We start from the raw sequence: 15,867 nt of genomic DNA, 5'->3' as shown, positions 1-15,867 counted from the left end.
AACTGCATTTGTCCATAAGCGAACAATGCATAGACATAACCAAACCTTTCCTTTCTTCTTATTTTAAAGGAAACTATCTGAGAATGGAAAATTTGAGAAAAAAATTACCAAAAAACTTTTTGATTTTTAAAAGTAGAAGCGAGATAAACAAATCCCTATTAATATCCTCCATTGAAACAAAACAGCAATGTGGTGTTTCTGTAGACTGAATTGTCTGTTCATTACCAAACGTTTATCAGCGAAGATGTAAAGATGGGATGTATATCAATGTAGTCAACTGCACGTTGACTGAAGTTATGTGGTTGCTACATGTTATGTTCAATGAGTTGGACTCATGTTGTGTAGTCACCAAGAATCAGACTCACTTCAACTGAGTAAGTGAAGTAAATGGAATCTTTCTTTTCAATGTCTTAGAACAATAAAAAAACAACTATTAAGTGTGTTTTATGCTAGTGACATGAGGAAGCTCTGTGCAGTGAGCTCCACATATGTTCAACTACTACTACGATTATTTATAGCACTGCTGTGTGAAACTGTTTGTCAGCTTGAGGAGGTAATGGCAATGCAATTGGTATCAATACCATTGCAAATAAGCATCTAATTCTATAAAATCCCTACTCTACAAACGGTTATAGATTGTATTGTTCATGATCAAACATTTTGTTGTTTATCCTTCTCTGTACCAGTGATATCATCTTTCTCTTAAACTCCTTCCAGAAAAGCTGGCTGAGGCTCAGCGGCGTTTTGCCACCCTGCAGAATGAGCTTCAGTCCTCGTTGGACGCCCAGAGGGAGAGCTCAGTCAATGCACGGGGCCTAAGAAGAAGGAAGACTGTATTTGCCCTTTCACAGCAAGAAAGATGCAAACACAGAAACATAAAGGATCTGCAGCTGGCCTTCTCAGAGTTTTACCTCAGCCTTATACTACTACAGAACTATCAGGTGCATCTTTAGACACAGACACACTCACTTAATCTCAAGAGTATGCAAAGGACAGAATATTGATTAAATTCTCCAGTTTCTGCATTGATAGGAGTCATTTATATTTAATATGTGTTTGACAAGGACAATGTCTGTCATTATGATGAAGGTGATTATTATTATTATTATTATTGTTATTATTATTGCACTGTATTATTGCGCTGTGTTAACCCAAGAATATCTTGAGAATAATGTCACCTCATTCTAAAGGCAACCTCAAGTTTAACTAAACTGCTGTTTAAGTACACTCCTGGGAGTGATAGAAAAGAACCATGCTACTCTGAGTTTGTTTTTGCAAACTAAATTTGAAAGATTCAACTTCATTTATCATCTATTAGGCTTTTAATTACAGATTAAAATGCTGTCACACTGCCTCCAGCAAACGGTGCCATGTCTACAATTCATACAAACAAGACATGGCCAAATAAAACGGTAAATTCAACCTAAGATTCAATCCTTCAAGTACAATCCTTCAAAGAGATTTTATTCACATATTTCTGTTTCTTTTGTCAGGCTACAAACAACATCAGAAATTGTAATCGGCGGATTGAGATTACATGTAATCTCACTATCACTTAAAGCATTTCTAGACAGCTATGGTCTAGGCCAGGGGTCGGGGACCTTAAACACTCAGAAAAGAAAACACTCGGAGCTGCAAAACCCTTTTGACATCTAAAACACTGCATATATTGTTTTTATCTTTTATACTGTATAAAAGAAACTGTAGTGTGTTGAAATAATTTCATTATGAAATCAATGAACTGCTACTGAGAAAACAAATTTTAAATTTTTTTTGAATGCAGCAAAAACATTTTGAACTTGGGGGGGAAAAAAAGATTCTGGGTTGAAGGTTACTTTCAAATAAAACACTGTACTTGAGTCCTTCTCGTATTTATGAAAAAAAAAGCCGAATTTAAATGATCCACCTGCAGCAAATCCATCCATATTTTTCAGCAAAGCCTCTGTGTTTATTCTGGAAATGTCTTGCAACATTTGACTTTTTGTTGTTTTCCAATTTCTCACTACATATTAAGCAAGACTGGTAAACAGTCTTGTCAGACTAGAAAGTAAATTAATCTGCCCATGTAGCATTAAACGTTCTGTTTTCTTGAGAAATGTTCTTTTCTTGGATTTATCCATGGTTGGCCTACCAGGGGTCGTAAAGGGCGATAAATCGCATGCCGGCAGGTGTCGCACATCGGTGGTTGTGACACATATTTTGAGCGACAAAAAATGTAACACGTTTTAATCTTACAAGATCACCATAATCTTCACATTTAGAATTGCATTTAAAAAACTAACAGACCAAAATAAAACAAATTAAGATTAAATACTTTTTATAATTGAATAATTATTTATTTTCCAAAGCTACAAAGAGCTGCAGCAGAGGGACGAAAGAGCCACATTTGGCTCTGGTGCCATGGGTTGCCTACCCCTTGTCTGGAAAGAGTCAAATTCACAATTCAAATGAGAACTTGAGAGCTTTCGTAAGGCCAGGCTAACTGATGAGACGTTTTCCAACAATAATGACCTTTGGACAGCTGTCAAAAAAAATAATTAAAAAAAAGTCAGTCCCCTAATAATAAAAAAAAAAAACTTGCTGGCATGCTTGTATGTTCAGTGTGATGTTAAAATTTAGTGTTCTCCCTACATGATTTAAAAAAAAAAAAATTGAATTATTCTTTTTTTTTTTTTATTCCTTTTATGATGATTATTCTGATAGTTTTGTCTGTTGTGTTTGCTAAATAATTGCATGGTTTCCACACTAACATTCAACATATCAGCGTAGTAGAGCACAATGACAAATACAAAAAGTATACAGAAAATCACCAGAACCATCACTCTTCTCAACTCTGTTAAACTATTCAGCCTTTCTTAACATTTCATTTTTAGTTTTTCTTTCGGCAGTGTTGCTGCTTTGATTAATTCTAACTGCTCCACTGCACACAATTCTACTGGCACCTTTAGTACTTTATTTGACTTGTGCCAAAAGGTTATTAGAGGTGAACAGCTTTATGTAATGAAGCTCATTGATAAAATTATATCCATCATCAACTGTGTTTAAGCAGCTTAGGTTTCATTATTGCATTTCTTTCTCTTGTCTCTCACTCTGTATCCTTGCAGAATCTGAACTTCACAGGTTTCAGGAAGATTCTGAAGAAACACGATAAGATTTTGGAAACATCAAGGGGGGCCGACTGGAGGGTGGCCCATGTTGAAATGGCTCCATTTTACACATGCAAGAAGATTACCCAGATTATCTCCGAGACCGAGGTACACACAAAAATAAGCCATTTTTGCTATCCGGCTGCTTTAGTTTTAGCTTTTACCGAAACACCTGTAAACAGGAATGATAACAAAGATGCTTTGCACATAGATGGTTTTAGCTCTCCTCTAAGACTTTATAGAGGCAGTGACAATATGGTGTGGGATCTGCTTCTATGTCAGCAAACAATGATATGCAACAGTTGTTATCAGGGAACACTTCTACAACAGTGACATACAACTTTGGTCTCTCACTGCAGCCAATCTATCTTTTCAGGGAATTCCTACAACTTTCCTCAATTCTATTATACATCCACCCCAAGGCAAAAGCACCTGCACCCACTGAACACAAGATCGTCTTAGGAGAACTTGAACTGATATCGCCCGAGTTTGTCATGGGTGTTTTTAACCCTTGCATAATTGACAAATCCTTTAAAGGCTTTTTTTGTATATCAACTGCACAACCCGCCTTGGAATGACACTGGATAAATGTTATGGTTCAGTTCTAGTTGCCTGCTGAGCAGTTCCCCTCCCACCTTTTGGCTCTGCTGATCATTCCAGCATATTGCTTGCTCCTGCCTATTTACCTACAGTACAGAAGACAGATAAAATAACTAAGAACATTTTACAGTGGACACCTGTTGCATAGAATGCCTACAAGGGTGTTTTGAAACAGTCTGTCTTTCTCTAGCTGCATCACAGCGAGACAGTATGGGTAGGCCTGGAATGATAACAAATTTTGCTGGACAATATATTGTCCCACAAATTATTGCCGATAAAAAATATTATTGTCAACATATACTGTATATCTTAATAATGCACACCCTTTCAAATACAATAAACTTTTATTTCTGTTTTAAACCATTGTAATTTTTAAGAACATTTAAATATAAAAATTTATTAAAATTTATTGATAAAAAAAAAAAAAATAAGGAATTTACCTTGGCTTGTTACTTTTATTGTTATCATATTTTTCGCACCATAAGGCACACCTAAAAGCCTTAAGTGTTCACAAAAATCGGTCGTGCGCCATATAATCCCATGCGCCTTATGTGTGCACTGGATTCCAAAATCTGTCACGGATACCACCATTTTGAGCATTCATCGGGGCATTAAGCCCCCTCCGCATTACTCATCGCTCTCCCTTTGCGCCGTCACGTTCACTTTTGCCGCGCCTCTTCGCTCTCGTACATTGGAAAAGAACGGCAACTGGCCACTTCTGTCGCTCGCTTTGCGTTCGGTGTGAATCCAGGATCAGGGCGAAGATTGTACCGAGCTCGTACTTAGCGATTGAATCGTGTCATTAATGCTTTTGCCCATGTCCCAGTCAGAGCCTGTTCTTCAGTCTGAGATGGGTGATGCAGACCGATGTGCAGTTTATAAGTTTATAAAGTGTAAAAACCACCGATGATGTTGTCCTTGACCGTCGGACCATTTCCCGCTGACACAGGGATGTAATACATACACGACGTGTGCTGGCAGCGATAAACCAATCAGAGAACAGTAGGTAATACTACGCCTTATAATCAGGTGCTCCTTATGTATGGGTTAAGTACAGAAATGGACCCCATAATTGAGGGTGCGCTTTATAATCAGGTGAGCCTTATAGTGTGGAAAATACGGTATTTTTATTGTTATTTTATTACAAATCTTATCATTATTTTTTATGTGTGATGCAGTTATTCTTATTACTATTTTATTGATGACTTTCTTAAAATGTGATGCAATTGCTATTGTGAAGCATTTTGGTCAGCTGAGGTTGTTTTAATGTGCTATATAAATCAATTTTGATTTTGATTGAAATATCCTAAAAAAAATAAAACGGACTCTCAGTCTCCATTAACAAAAATTGCACTTGAATAAAAATTCTGTGAGCTCACACCATTTTGCTCTGTTCCGTTTATATTTGCTTTGTCGACCAAACGCCTCAGTGAGTGTTGACTGTCGGGACGAAGGCTCTGCATCTCAAGGTGCAGTTTTTTTCTCCAGCTGGGAAAACTGGGTCGGTCGGGTGTTTATGCTTTAGGTGGGCATGCAAGTTTGTTGTGTTGCCTTTTTTTTGTGTTGCCACCACTTTTGAACAAATTCGGCACACTGGCTCGTCCGTGTTGATGGGCTCATTCGGTTTGAAGCTGAAATTTTCCCACACCAGGGCTGTGGCATTTGGCTTTGTAATAATCTTTTTTTCCTCTCGCTGCTCCGCACGACGCTCTCTTGCTGCACTCTGTGAGTGTAGCCAATGCTAGCGGTCCAGCCTCCCCCCACAGAGATAAAGAGACTGGATGACTGACAAGGGGGTTCACTCCGTTCATTCCGCTATGGAACAAACGGGCACAGGTGCTGGGACCGAGCACAGAGTGAACCCTCTTGTCATCCAGCCTGCTTGGAAGTGAGAGACGAGGAAAACAAACATGCAAGCACATACTCTAGACCAGTAAAATTATTGAGTTCATTTTAATTTATCGTGTGATTAATTGATTTATTGATTACTGGCCCAGGCCTAAGTATGGGCATACATCTCCTTTTGTATGGACAACATCATTCCAACAAAAACAGCCACAATCTTCCTAATAATAAACATTGGGTGTCAAAGGAACTGAAGCATCTACTGAATAAGAAAAAAAAGATCCATAAGATCACGACAGCTGTGACCTTAGCTACATCCAGCCGTAAGCCCATCCAGGTTAACTGCACCTGCCTCTCTCTCAAGTGACCTCAACACATTCTTCACCAGTTTTGCCGGAGACTATTATCTCTTCACTTTGGCAAGGTGAATCTGTCCTCACCTTCAAGACTGAAGAGGTGGTGAAGGCCGTCAAAATCACTAAAGTCAAGTCATCTCCAGGACCTGATCATCTGTGGGTGGACCCTAATGCACTGTGCTGGGTGACTAGGGAGTTTAATTAAGCACTTATAATGAGTCTCTACCAACTGCAGCACACTGTCCCAAATGTGGAAACACACCACAGTCATTTCTATACCTGCAAAGTTCCAGAATGATCTGAGGTCTATCAATCTCACTTCTCTCATGATGAAGGCTATGGAGAGGATTGTAAAAAAGCCACATTACCAAGATTGCTGAGCCACTAACGGACCCACTCAAGTTTGCATACAGAGCTGACAGAGGGGTTGATGATCAAATTCAAATTCAAATAAAATCCGCTTAATTTATCCACAATTGACAGTTAAAAGGCACAGACAGAAGCACACATTTCACAAATCACAGAACAGAGGAACAAATACTAAAAACGCATCATAAAAAAAATATATACAGTCAAGCCCGAAATTATTCATACCCCGGGCAAATTTGGACTTAAAGTTACTTTTATTCAACGAGCAAGTTTTTTCTTGCTTGGAAATTACACAGGCGTCTCCCAGAAGATAATAAGATGATGTACAAGAGGCATCATCGTGGAAATTAACATTTCTCAGCTTTTAGTTACATTTGAACAAAAAGTGGCATAATTAATTAATTTTTTCACAATGATTCCTCTTGTACATTGTCTTATTATCTTCTGGGAGACGCCTGTGTCATTTCAAATCAAGAAAAAACTTGCTGGTTGAATAAAAGTAACTTTAAGTCAAAATTTTCCCGGGATATGGATAATTTTTTTGACTGTCTATAGAATAGAATGAATAAAAGCATATAGATTTTAAAAGTTTGCTAATACACCAGGCGTTGAAATAATCATGCCAAGTGTAGTGTGAAAAGTGCAGTTGCACTTTTTTATAAATGGTCTATGAGGGGGCAAGGAGTCTGATATGTTGGAGCATGGAGGTTTGACGGTTCAGTAACTGAACCACAGTCAAGACAAAGCCCTCCTCTGTGTCCTGCAGCCTGGACAGAAAAATCTACGCCCTGATGGGAGCCAATCAAACTCAGAACATGTGTTGGGTCAGATGTAATCCTGAGAGCTTTTTTTAACAGTCTGTTGGTCACAGTGCAGATGACGCTCAAACAGGGTGTCTAGTTATTTGTTAGCAAGTCTTTGTTACACTGAAGAGCCTAGACAAGTTCTGCATGCTGATCGAGTGGAACCAGTGGGTGAAAGAAAAGGTTGATCAAGAAAAGAACTGATTAAAAATATTCTCAACCAAAACTGAGGAGAGCCGAAAGAAACACATCCTGGAGGATTTGTATTTTAATTTGAAATGTTCTTGAGATTTCTTGCAGTGGTGGCATGTAAAAATATATGTAGAATCTATAGACTTCTTGTGGACATTTGCCACCGAGCTGTCAGAGAAAGTATCTACTGCAAGTCAGTAAGAGTGCATGCTGATGAGTTTCTGCTTCATTCTCTTGGCCTGTATGTTGCTTCCTACTTGCTCCGCACCATTGTGTTTATGTTCAAATACATGTGACAACGATATCACCAAGAATACAAACATCAGAGAGCCTCATTCGCTATTCCCAATCCATTGTAAAGAAAATAGCAATTTCCACAGTATTCTTTTTGCATCATGTCTTACCTCCTGTGTACTTTGGACTGACATTCTCCTTACCCCCTCCCTTGTGTTTCTAGCTGTGAGAGCAAATCTCCAGCACAGAGTATCCTGCTGTGAAGTACACTATATTACTAAAGGTATTCACTCACCAAGCCAAATTATTAAATTCAGGTGTTCCAATCACTTCCATGGCCACATGTGTATGAATTCAAGCACCTAGGCATGCAGACTGCTTCTACAAACATCTGTGAAAGAATGGTTTGCTCTCAGGAGCTCAGTGAATTCCAACGTGGTACCGTGATAGAATGTCACCTATGCCAGTCGTGAAATTTCCTCACTACTAAATATTCCACTGTCAACTGTCAGTGGTATTATAACAAAGGGGAAGCGATTGGGAGCGACAGCAACTCAGCCACAAAGTGGTAGACCACTTAAAATGACAGAGCAGGGTCAGCGGATGCTGAGGCGCATAGTGCACAGAGGTCGCCAACTTTCTGCAGGGTCAGTCGCTACAGACCTCCAAACTTCATGTGGCCTTCAGATTAGCTCAAGAACAGTGTGTAGAGAGCTTCATGGAATGGGTTTCCATGGCCGAGCGGCTGCATCCAAGATATACATCACCAAGTGCACTGAAAAGCGTCTGATGCAGTGGTGTAAAGCATGCTCCCACTGGACTCTAGAGCAGTGGAGATGGGTTCTCTGGAGTGACGATTCACGCTTCTCCATCTGGCGATCTGATGGACGAATCTGGGTTTGGCTTTTGCCAGGAGAACGGCACTTGTCTGACTGCATTATGCCAAGTGTAAAGTTTGGTGGAGGGGGGATTATGGTGTGGGGTTGTTCTTCAGGAGCTGGGCTGGGCCCCTTAGTTCCAATGAAAGGAACTCTGAATGCTTCAGCATACCAAGACATTTTGGACAATTTCATGCTCCCAACTTTGTGGAAACAGTTTGGGGATCGCTCCTGGCTGAGTGAGTTTCCTGTGGAAGAACTTGACCGGCCTGTACAGAGTCCTGACCTCAACCCGATAGAACATCTTTGGGATGAATTAGAGCGGAGACTGTGAGCCAGGCCTTCTGTCCAACATCAGTGTCTGACCTCACAAATGCGCTTCTGGAAGAATGGTCAAAAATTCCCATAAACACACTCCTAAACCTTGTGGAAAGCTTGACCAGAAGAGTTGAAGCTGTTATAGCTGCAAAGGGTGGGCCGACGTCATATTAAACCCTATGGATTAAAAATTGGATGCCCCTTAAACTCATATACGTGTAAAGGCAGATGAGCGAATACTTTTGACAATGTAGTGTATGTGAACAGCAACTGTTTTAAAAACTCTGCAAAAGGTTGGATGAATTATGTACACATTATCCTCAATATATGTGGTATTCTTAGAGGAAAATGACAATACACACACGCAGATGTGTAGATAGTGCTGTAGATGAGGAAACTCTGATGATTTTCTTTCTTTTTTCAGGCGTTGGTCACAACAGAGTTGGAAGGTGGCGACAGACAAAAGGCCATGAAGAGGTTGAGGGTACCTCCACTGGGAGCTGCGCAAGTCAGTCACACACACAGTTTTTTTTCACTCTGTCAGTCAACTTTCGCTGCTGCCTTAAGCACCTCTGTAAATGACAGAACCAAAGTGCTCTTGCTGTAAAATTGGATTTTACCTATGGTAGTTAATGTTGTTAATGAATGCAAATGTAATTCCTGTCTTGTCCCAGATGCAAAAAAACACTGATAACACTGTTTAAAACAGAAAAACTTGACAAAACTGAACAATGTTTTGTTACTTAATACTTATACTGTGATTGATATAAGGAATTAACTGTAATTTATATGATGAAAACAGTTGTGGTTCTGTGGTTCAGTAAGAAAAAACATAAATGCAGCACAGCAATGACAGTGTTTAACAATCACTGCAGAGATGACCAGAGATCAAACAATGGTGCTATAGCAAGCCTGCTACCATTTGGCAGTGCACATTATTAAATCATGATACGTAATGCTTCACTGCATATAACCATTTAATATAATCAGACAGACTAGCTGCAGAGCTGTTTCAAATGAACGCTGTTATTACTGTTGGACATTCACTCAAAAAGACTGACAGAACCCTTTGGGACACACTATATGCTCTTGATATTAGTATTATTCTTTTAACCTGTCCAGATTTCAGTAATGGTAATACTGCTTGTTGTGTCTCCAGGTTTCCTACACAGTCTTTAAAAGAATGGAAAAGTATTATTTAGTTTGAAAAAAATTAAGAGGGTATGGAAAAACGTTCTTGTCTCTAGACCATTTTCCCTAACAGTTTCCCCTTTAGGTATAATATAACTTTGTGGGCTTTTTCTCTTGGTTTCATTTACACCACAGGCAGGAAATGTTGAAGTTCTGTATTTTATTTAAGTTTTTTGTGGCTTGCATTCCTGTTTTGCATGCCATCTTTGAGATTTTTATTAGCAACATTGTACTGATGTTTATATGTTTTTTCTTATGGCGGTTTGTGGTGCAGCACTCATGTGTTCAGCAAATCACCGTACACTTGCACCTTCTGAACCTGTCAACATACAGTTAGGTCACAGAAGGTTACCCTTATGTTGTGAGAGCTCCCTCTATTAGCCTTTAATTGTTCTGAGAACTATTGGCAGAAGTCTTCCCTTTCTTATATCTGTATTGTAGGAGCAGAGGCCTATTGTAGTTCATTCATACGGTCTCATCTATCTCCTACCTTAGAGAAGGAACTCTCCCAACATAGAGCGAGTAGTCTGTAACACAGCTGTACATTAATAGGTCCAGAATATGCACTCAAAATTTGTCAATTTTTGGATGGAAAAGTCTGTCATTTTGAATTTGATATGTTGAGGAATCATGTGCCCCTTTATTCTGGATATAAAGTATTTGTCTTTTCACAGCCTGCTCCTGCTTGGACCACCTTTAGAGTTGGTCTTTACTGTGGAGTGTTCCTTGTCTTGATAGTCACTGTGGTAATTACAGGTAACACTCACACACATTTTTCTACATATATGATAGTACTTTGATATTGGTAATGATGAAATGACTAGATTTTTAATTCAGAGAATCTGACATTATCCACTGGCCAAAAAGTTTATTTTTATTCATCAAAGTAATCACTGCATTTAAATTAAAGTTAATTTTTATTAAAACTATTTTTTATTTTACACAGTGGGTTCAATATTGAAAAAAAATATTTCTAAAATGTATTCTGTTTCATGTTATGTTTAAGCTTGAAATGTCATTTACAAATAATGTCAGAGCATAAAATAGCAATTCGTATAGACAAACCACTGTTTACCCTCCTCATTGAGGTTTTGTGTAATTGAGAGGGTCAGAACATCAGCCAAGACAAGGTGATCATTTGAGGAAACTGGCCCAAAGAGAGATCTGCTGTATACATACTCTTAACCCTATGATGCCAAATGGACCGAATGGTGACTTCAGTTCTTAGATGTTTTCTTGAGCTGAGGTTGTTTATTCAGAAGTGGCTATTGACAGTCCTGTATTTAATTTTTGGGCAATGTGGTATGTAGCGGGGAATAGCTTGTATAATTATTGGAATTACCAATTCCAATAATTGGAAATACCAATTCCAATAATTATTAAGCCAATTATTATTAAGCCAATTGGAATTACAATGAATTGAATTCCAGTTGGCTTGAATTGGACTATATTACTTAAGTGCCTTGAGATGACAATTGTTGTAATTTGGCGCTATATAAATAAAATTGAATTGAATTGAATTAACATAATTAAATTAATAAGATGTATAACTAATTTGGTACAGCTAACACTTGTAAAGCATCTAGAATTGTTGTATTCATTGTGTGACTGACCTTATTAGACACTCTGATGAAGGCTTCATACCGAAATGCATGAGCATATTTTTATCAGTGATGTGACCACACTAAACAAGACAAATATGAATACTTTTGCTCTCCTTAATTTGGATTTTGAGATGTCCCTATGACCTTTTTTGTAACCCTTGGAATATTTGTTGGATTTTGGGTTTAGCACTCTATGAAAGACTTCTTAGTTGAAGTGCAAATTCTTCCTTTTGATTTATAAGTCTTTATTGTAGTTCTTTTTTAGTAGTACACACTAACATTAATGAAAACTTATACTAATCACTGCAACTTAGAGATAAAATCTTAAATGATCAAGTTCTTTATTTATATCTCAGCTGATTAACCTTAATCAGTTTTTGGCCTCTAATCTGAGTACAGGTATGGATAAATGATAAAATAATGGACACAGACAAATGTAAAAGGGACACAAAACATAATGGTTCTATTGTGTATCTCCAATAAGTCATTTTGGTTCTTCTGTGTACCCTCGGGATTCTTTTATGTCACTCTGGGATACTTTTGTGACATGTCTTTGTAGTTTTAAATTTACGTTTGTGACTATCAAACAAGAAACAAAATTTATTTAAAAAAAAATTTATAATAATAATAATATTAACAAAAAAATGTAAAAGGGCTTTTCAAGATACTCAAAATCTAGATACTCAAAAGACTCATCAAATCAGCAGAACAGACGCGGCCTGGCTTTGGAGGGCTTTGTGTGTGAGGAGGAAGATTTTGAACTGAATGCTCTGTAGCACTGGGAGCAAGTGGAGGTTCTGGAGGATAGGGGTGATGTGATCATGGGTGTGGGTGAGCAGAGATGCAGTGGAGGTTTGGCTGTACTGTTGTTTATTTAAAATTTTGGATGGTGTTCCGTAGAGGTTGCTCTTGCAGTAGTCAATTCTGGTAGTGATTAAGGTGTGAATGGCAGTTTCAGCAGCAGAGAAGGAGAGTGATGGGTGGAGTCGGGCAATGTTCTTGAGATGAAAGAAGGCAGTTCTTGTGATTTGGCTTATGTGATGGTCAAAGGAGAGGTTATTGTTATTGGGGGGACAGATGAGGAAGTGGGAGTGCAGGCCGTGGGGGCAGGAGAGGAGGACAAGTTGTTACAGATGGTGTCAATTTTTGTTTGGAAGAATGAGAGAAAGGAGTTCCATTTGTTTGTGGTGAATGAGTTGGAGGTATTGTCGCTGGGCTTGAGGAGTTTGTTATTGTATTGAGGGCATCTTTGTACTGCTGAAGGTAATCTGTATAGGCTTGTAGATGGACAGTTAAACTGGTTTTCTTGTGAAGTCTTTCAAGCTGTCGTTTTCGTGATTTCATTTTATGTAGTTCAGGAGTGTAACCAGGGGTCAGAATGGATGAGTTAGACAGTTTTAGTTTTGATGGGGGCCAGCTGATTGAGAAAAGAGGAGAATGCTTTGTTGTAGAATTTGGTGAGTTCAGAGGGATTGTCAGTTAACAGAGGGGGGAGGCAGATATTTTACTTGCAAGAGAGGCAGAAAGGGCTGAGGGGGAGATAGATTTGAGGTTTCTGAAAGATATTGTCCGTTTATCCTTAGCAGCGGGAATGGCGATGTCAATGTCCATGATGATTGCCAAGTGATCGGAGATGTTGAGGTTGAAGCTGGAAAGGTGATGTATGGTGAGACCAGTGGAGCAGACCAGATCCAGGATGCGACCACGGCTTTGGGTGGAAAAGTTGACGTGTTAAGTGAAGTTGAAGCAGTGTAGCAGTTCCAGGAAGTCAATGGCAGATTTTCAGTCCGTGTCGATGTGGATGTTGAAATCTCCCAGAAGAAGAACAGAAGTTAGATGACAGATATCTGGGTGAGGAAGTCAGAAAAGTCAGTGAGAAAGGAGGGGTTTGGTTTGGGAGGGCGGTCTGAATTCTTCCACAAGACAGGAGCCTAATAACTGAAGGCTCTACCTCCCATTCTACTTTTAGAAACTCTAGGAACCACAACTAAACTTGCAGATGGTAGCAAAGTGCTCTGTTAGGAAAATATCTTATAATTAGATCTTTAAGATGCGATGGAGCTCGGTCATTAAGAGCTTTATATGTGAGGAGAGGAATTTTAAATTCTATTCTGAATTTAACAGGGAGCCAATTAAGAGAAGATAAAACTGGAGAAACATGATCTCTCCTGTTAGTTCTCATCAGAACTCTGGCTGCAGCATTTTGGATCAGCTGGAGGCTTTTCAGAGAATATGTGGGACAGCCCAAAAATGAGGAATTACAGTAGTCCAATCTTGAAGTAACAAATGCATGGACTAGTTTCTCTGCATCACCCTGAGACAGGATGTTCCTGATTTTAGCAATATTACAAAGGTGAAAGAAGGCAGTCCTAGAAACCAGTTTTATATGTGTGTCAACTTATAAATTCTGGTCAAAAATAACTCCAAGGTTCCTCACTGTAGAACTAGAAGCCAAGGAAATACCATCTAGAGTAACTATATAACGAGACAATTTCTCCCTGAAGCGCTCAGGTCCAAAGAGAACAACTGCAGTTTTGTCTGAATTTAGAAGCAGACAGTTCTGAGTCATCCAGGTCTTTATGTCTTTAAGACAGGCTTGTAGTCTGACCAACCTGTAGGTTTCATCTGGTTTCATAGATAAGTACAGCTGAGTATCATCAGCATAACAATGGAAATTTATGCCATGCTGTCTGATAATGTTACCTAATGGAAGCATGTATAGAGTAAAAAGAATCTGTCCAAGCACAGAACCCTGAGGAACTCCATGACTTACTCCAATGTGTGAGGAAGATTCTTCATTTACAAGAACAAACTGGAATCTATCAGATAAATATGACTTAAACCAGCCTAATGCAGTTCCTTTAATCCCAATAACATGTTCAAGTCTCTGTAACAGAATGCTGTGATCGATCGTATCAAATGCAGCACTGAGATCCAACAGGACAAGCACAGAAACAAGTCCGCTATCAGAAGCTAACAGGAGATCATTGGTAACTTTCACCAGTGCTGTTTCTGTGCTATGATGCACTCTGAATCCTGACTGAAACTCTTCAAACAGATTATTTCTATGTAAATGATCACAAAGTTGAACTGCAACTATTTTTTCAAGAACTTTAGACAAAAAACGGAGATTGGATATAGGTCGATAATTAGCCAACACTTCTGAATCAAGAGTAGGTTTTTTAAGTAAAGGTTTAATTACAGCAACCTTAAAAGTCTGAGGTACATATCCTATCAACAAAGACCGATTGATCAAATCCAATATGGAAGTGTCAATTAAGGGGAAAACCTCCTTGAACAGTCTGGTTGGGATTGGGTCTAAAATAGAAGTTGATGGTTCAGAAGAGACTATTGCTGTTGTTAGCTCAGAAAGATCAACTGGGCAGAAGCTGTCTAAATACAAATCAGGTTCTAAAGATACTTCTAAAGCCGCTCTACTTGATGATACATCAGTCATAATAGTCTTAAGGATTCCATCAATCTTCTCTCTGATAGAAACAATTTTATTGCTGAAGAATCTCATGAAATCATCACTGCTGAGAGTTAAAGGAATACATGGCTCAACAGAGCTCAGACTCTTTGTCAGCCTGGCAACAGTGCTGAAAAGAAACCTGGGATTATTCTTATTCTCTTCTATCAATAATGAGTAATAAGCAGTTCTAGCTTTACGAAGTGCTTTCTTATACGTTATTAAACTATCTTTCCAGACTAATTGAGACTCTTCTAAATTAGAGGAACGCCACTGTCTCTCCAGCTTTCTTGCAGTCTGCTTTAAAGCAGCTGTGAATTATACCAAGGAGCCAACCTCTTCTGACTGATTACCTTCCTTTTCAGAGGGGCAACATTGTCCAGTGTTGTACGCATTGAAGCTATAGTGCTGTCAACAAGAGAGTCAAGTTCTACTGGAGTAAAATGTAGGTAGCCGTCCTCTGTCATATCAGCACATGGCAGTGAAGAAAAGGATGATGACATCAACTCTTTAAATCTGGTTACAGCATTCTCTCATAGACACCTTCTATGTGTACATTTCTTCTCAGAAGCAGTATAGTCAAGTAATGTAAACTCGAAAGTAATCAAAAAATGGTCAGACAAGACAGGGTTATGATGGAACACTGTTAACTGTTCACTCTCAATGCCATAAGTCAGCACAAGGTCAAGGGTATGATTAAGGCAGTGAGTAGGTCTGTGAACACTTTGAGAAAATCCAATAGAGTCTAATATAGAATTAAAGTTAATTATTTAGGCTGTCATTTTCAACATCTACATGAATATTAAAGTCACCCACTACAGTGACTTTATCTGTACTCAGCACTAACTGGGATAAAAACTCT

At 38.7% G+C, this 15,867-nt stretch overlaps 1 protein-coding gene across 4 annotated transcripts in view; it reads left to right on the top strand.

The window, feature by feature from the left end:
* LOC140268578 (xenotropic and polytropic retrovirus receptor 1 homolog) overlaps positions 1-15,867 on the top strand; it is a 53,405-nt gene that overhangs the window by 24,292 nt on the left and 13,246 nt on the right. For all 4 annotated transcript variants that reach the window (XM_072363500.1, XM_072363499.1, XM_072363498.1 and 1 more), the window contains 4 exons: positions 718-941; positions 3,105-3,254; positions 9,166-9,249; positions 10,607-10,688. In XM_072363500.1, coding sequence (XP_072219601.1) covers positions 718-941; positions 3,105-3,254; positions 9,166-9,249; positions 10,607-10,688 — 540 coding nt within the window. The remainder of the gene's footprint in view (positions 1-717; positions 942-3,104; positions 3,255-9,165; positions 9,250-10,606; positions 10,689-15,867) is intronic.

Source organism: Leuresthes tenuis, unplaced genomic scaffold (assembly GCF_036924035.1).
Source record: "Leuresthes tenuis unplaced genomic scaffold, fLeuTen1.0.hap1 SCAF_14, whole genome shotgun sequence".
Taxonomy (NCBI): Eukaryota; Metazoa; Chordata; class Actinopteri; order Atheriniformes; family Atherinopsidae; genus Leuresthes; species Leuresthes tenuis.
Note: the sequence above shows the minus strand (reverse complement) of the source record. Positions and strands in the feature narration are given on the sequence as shown.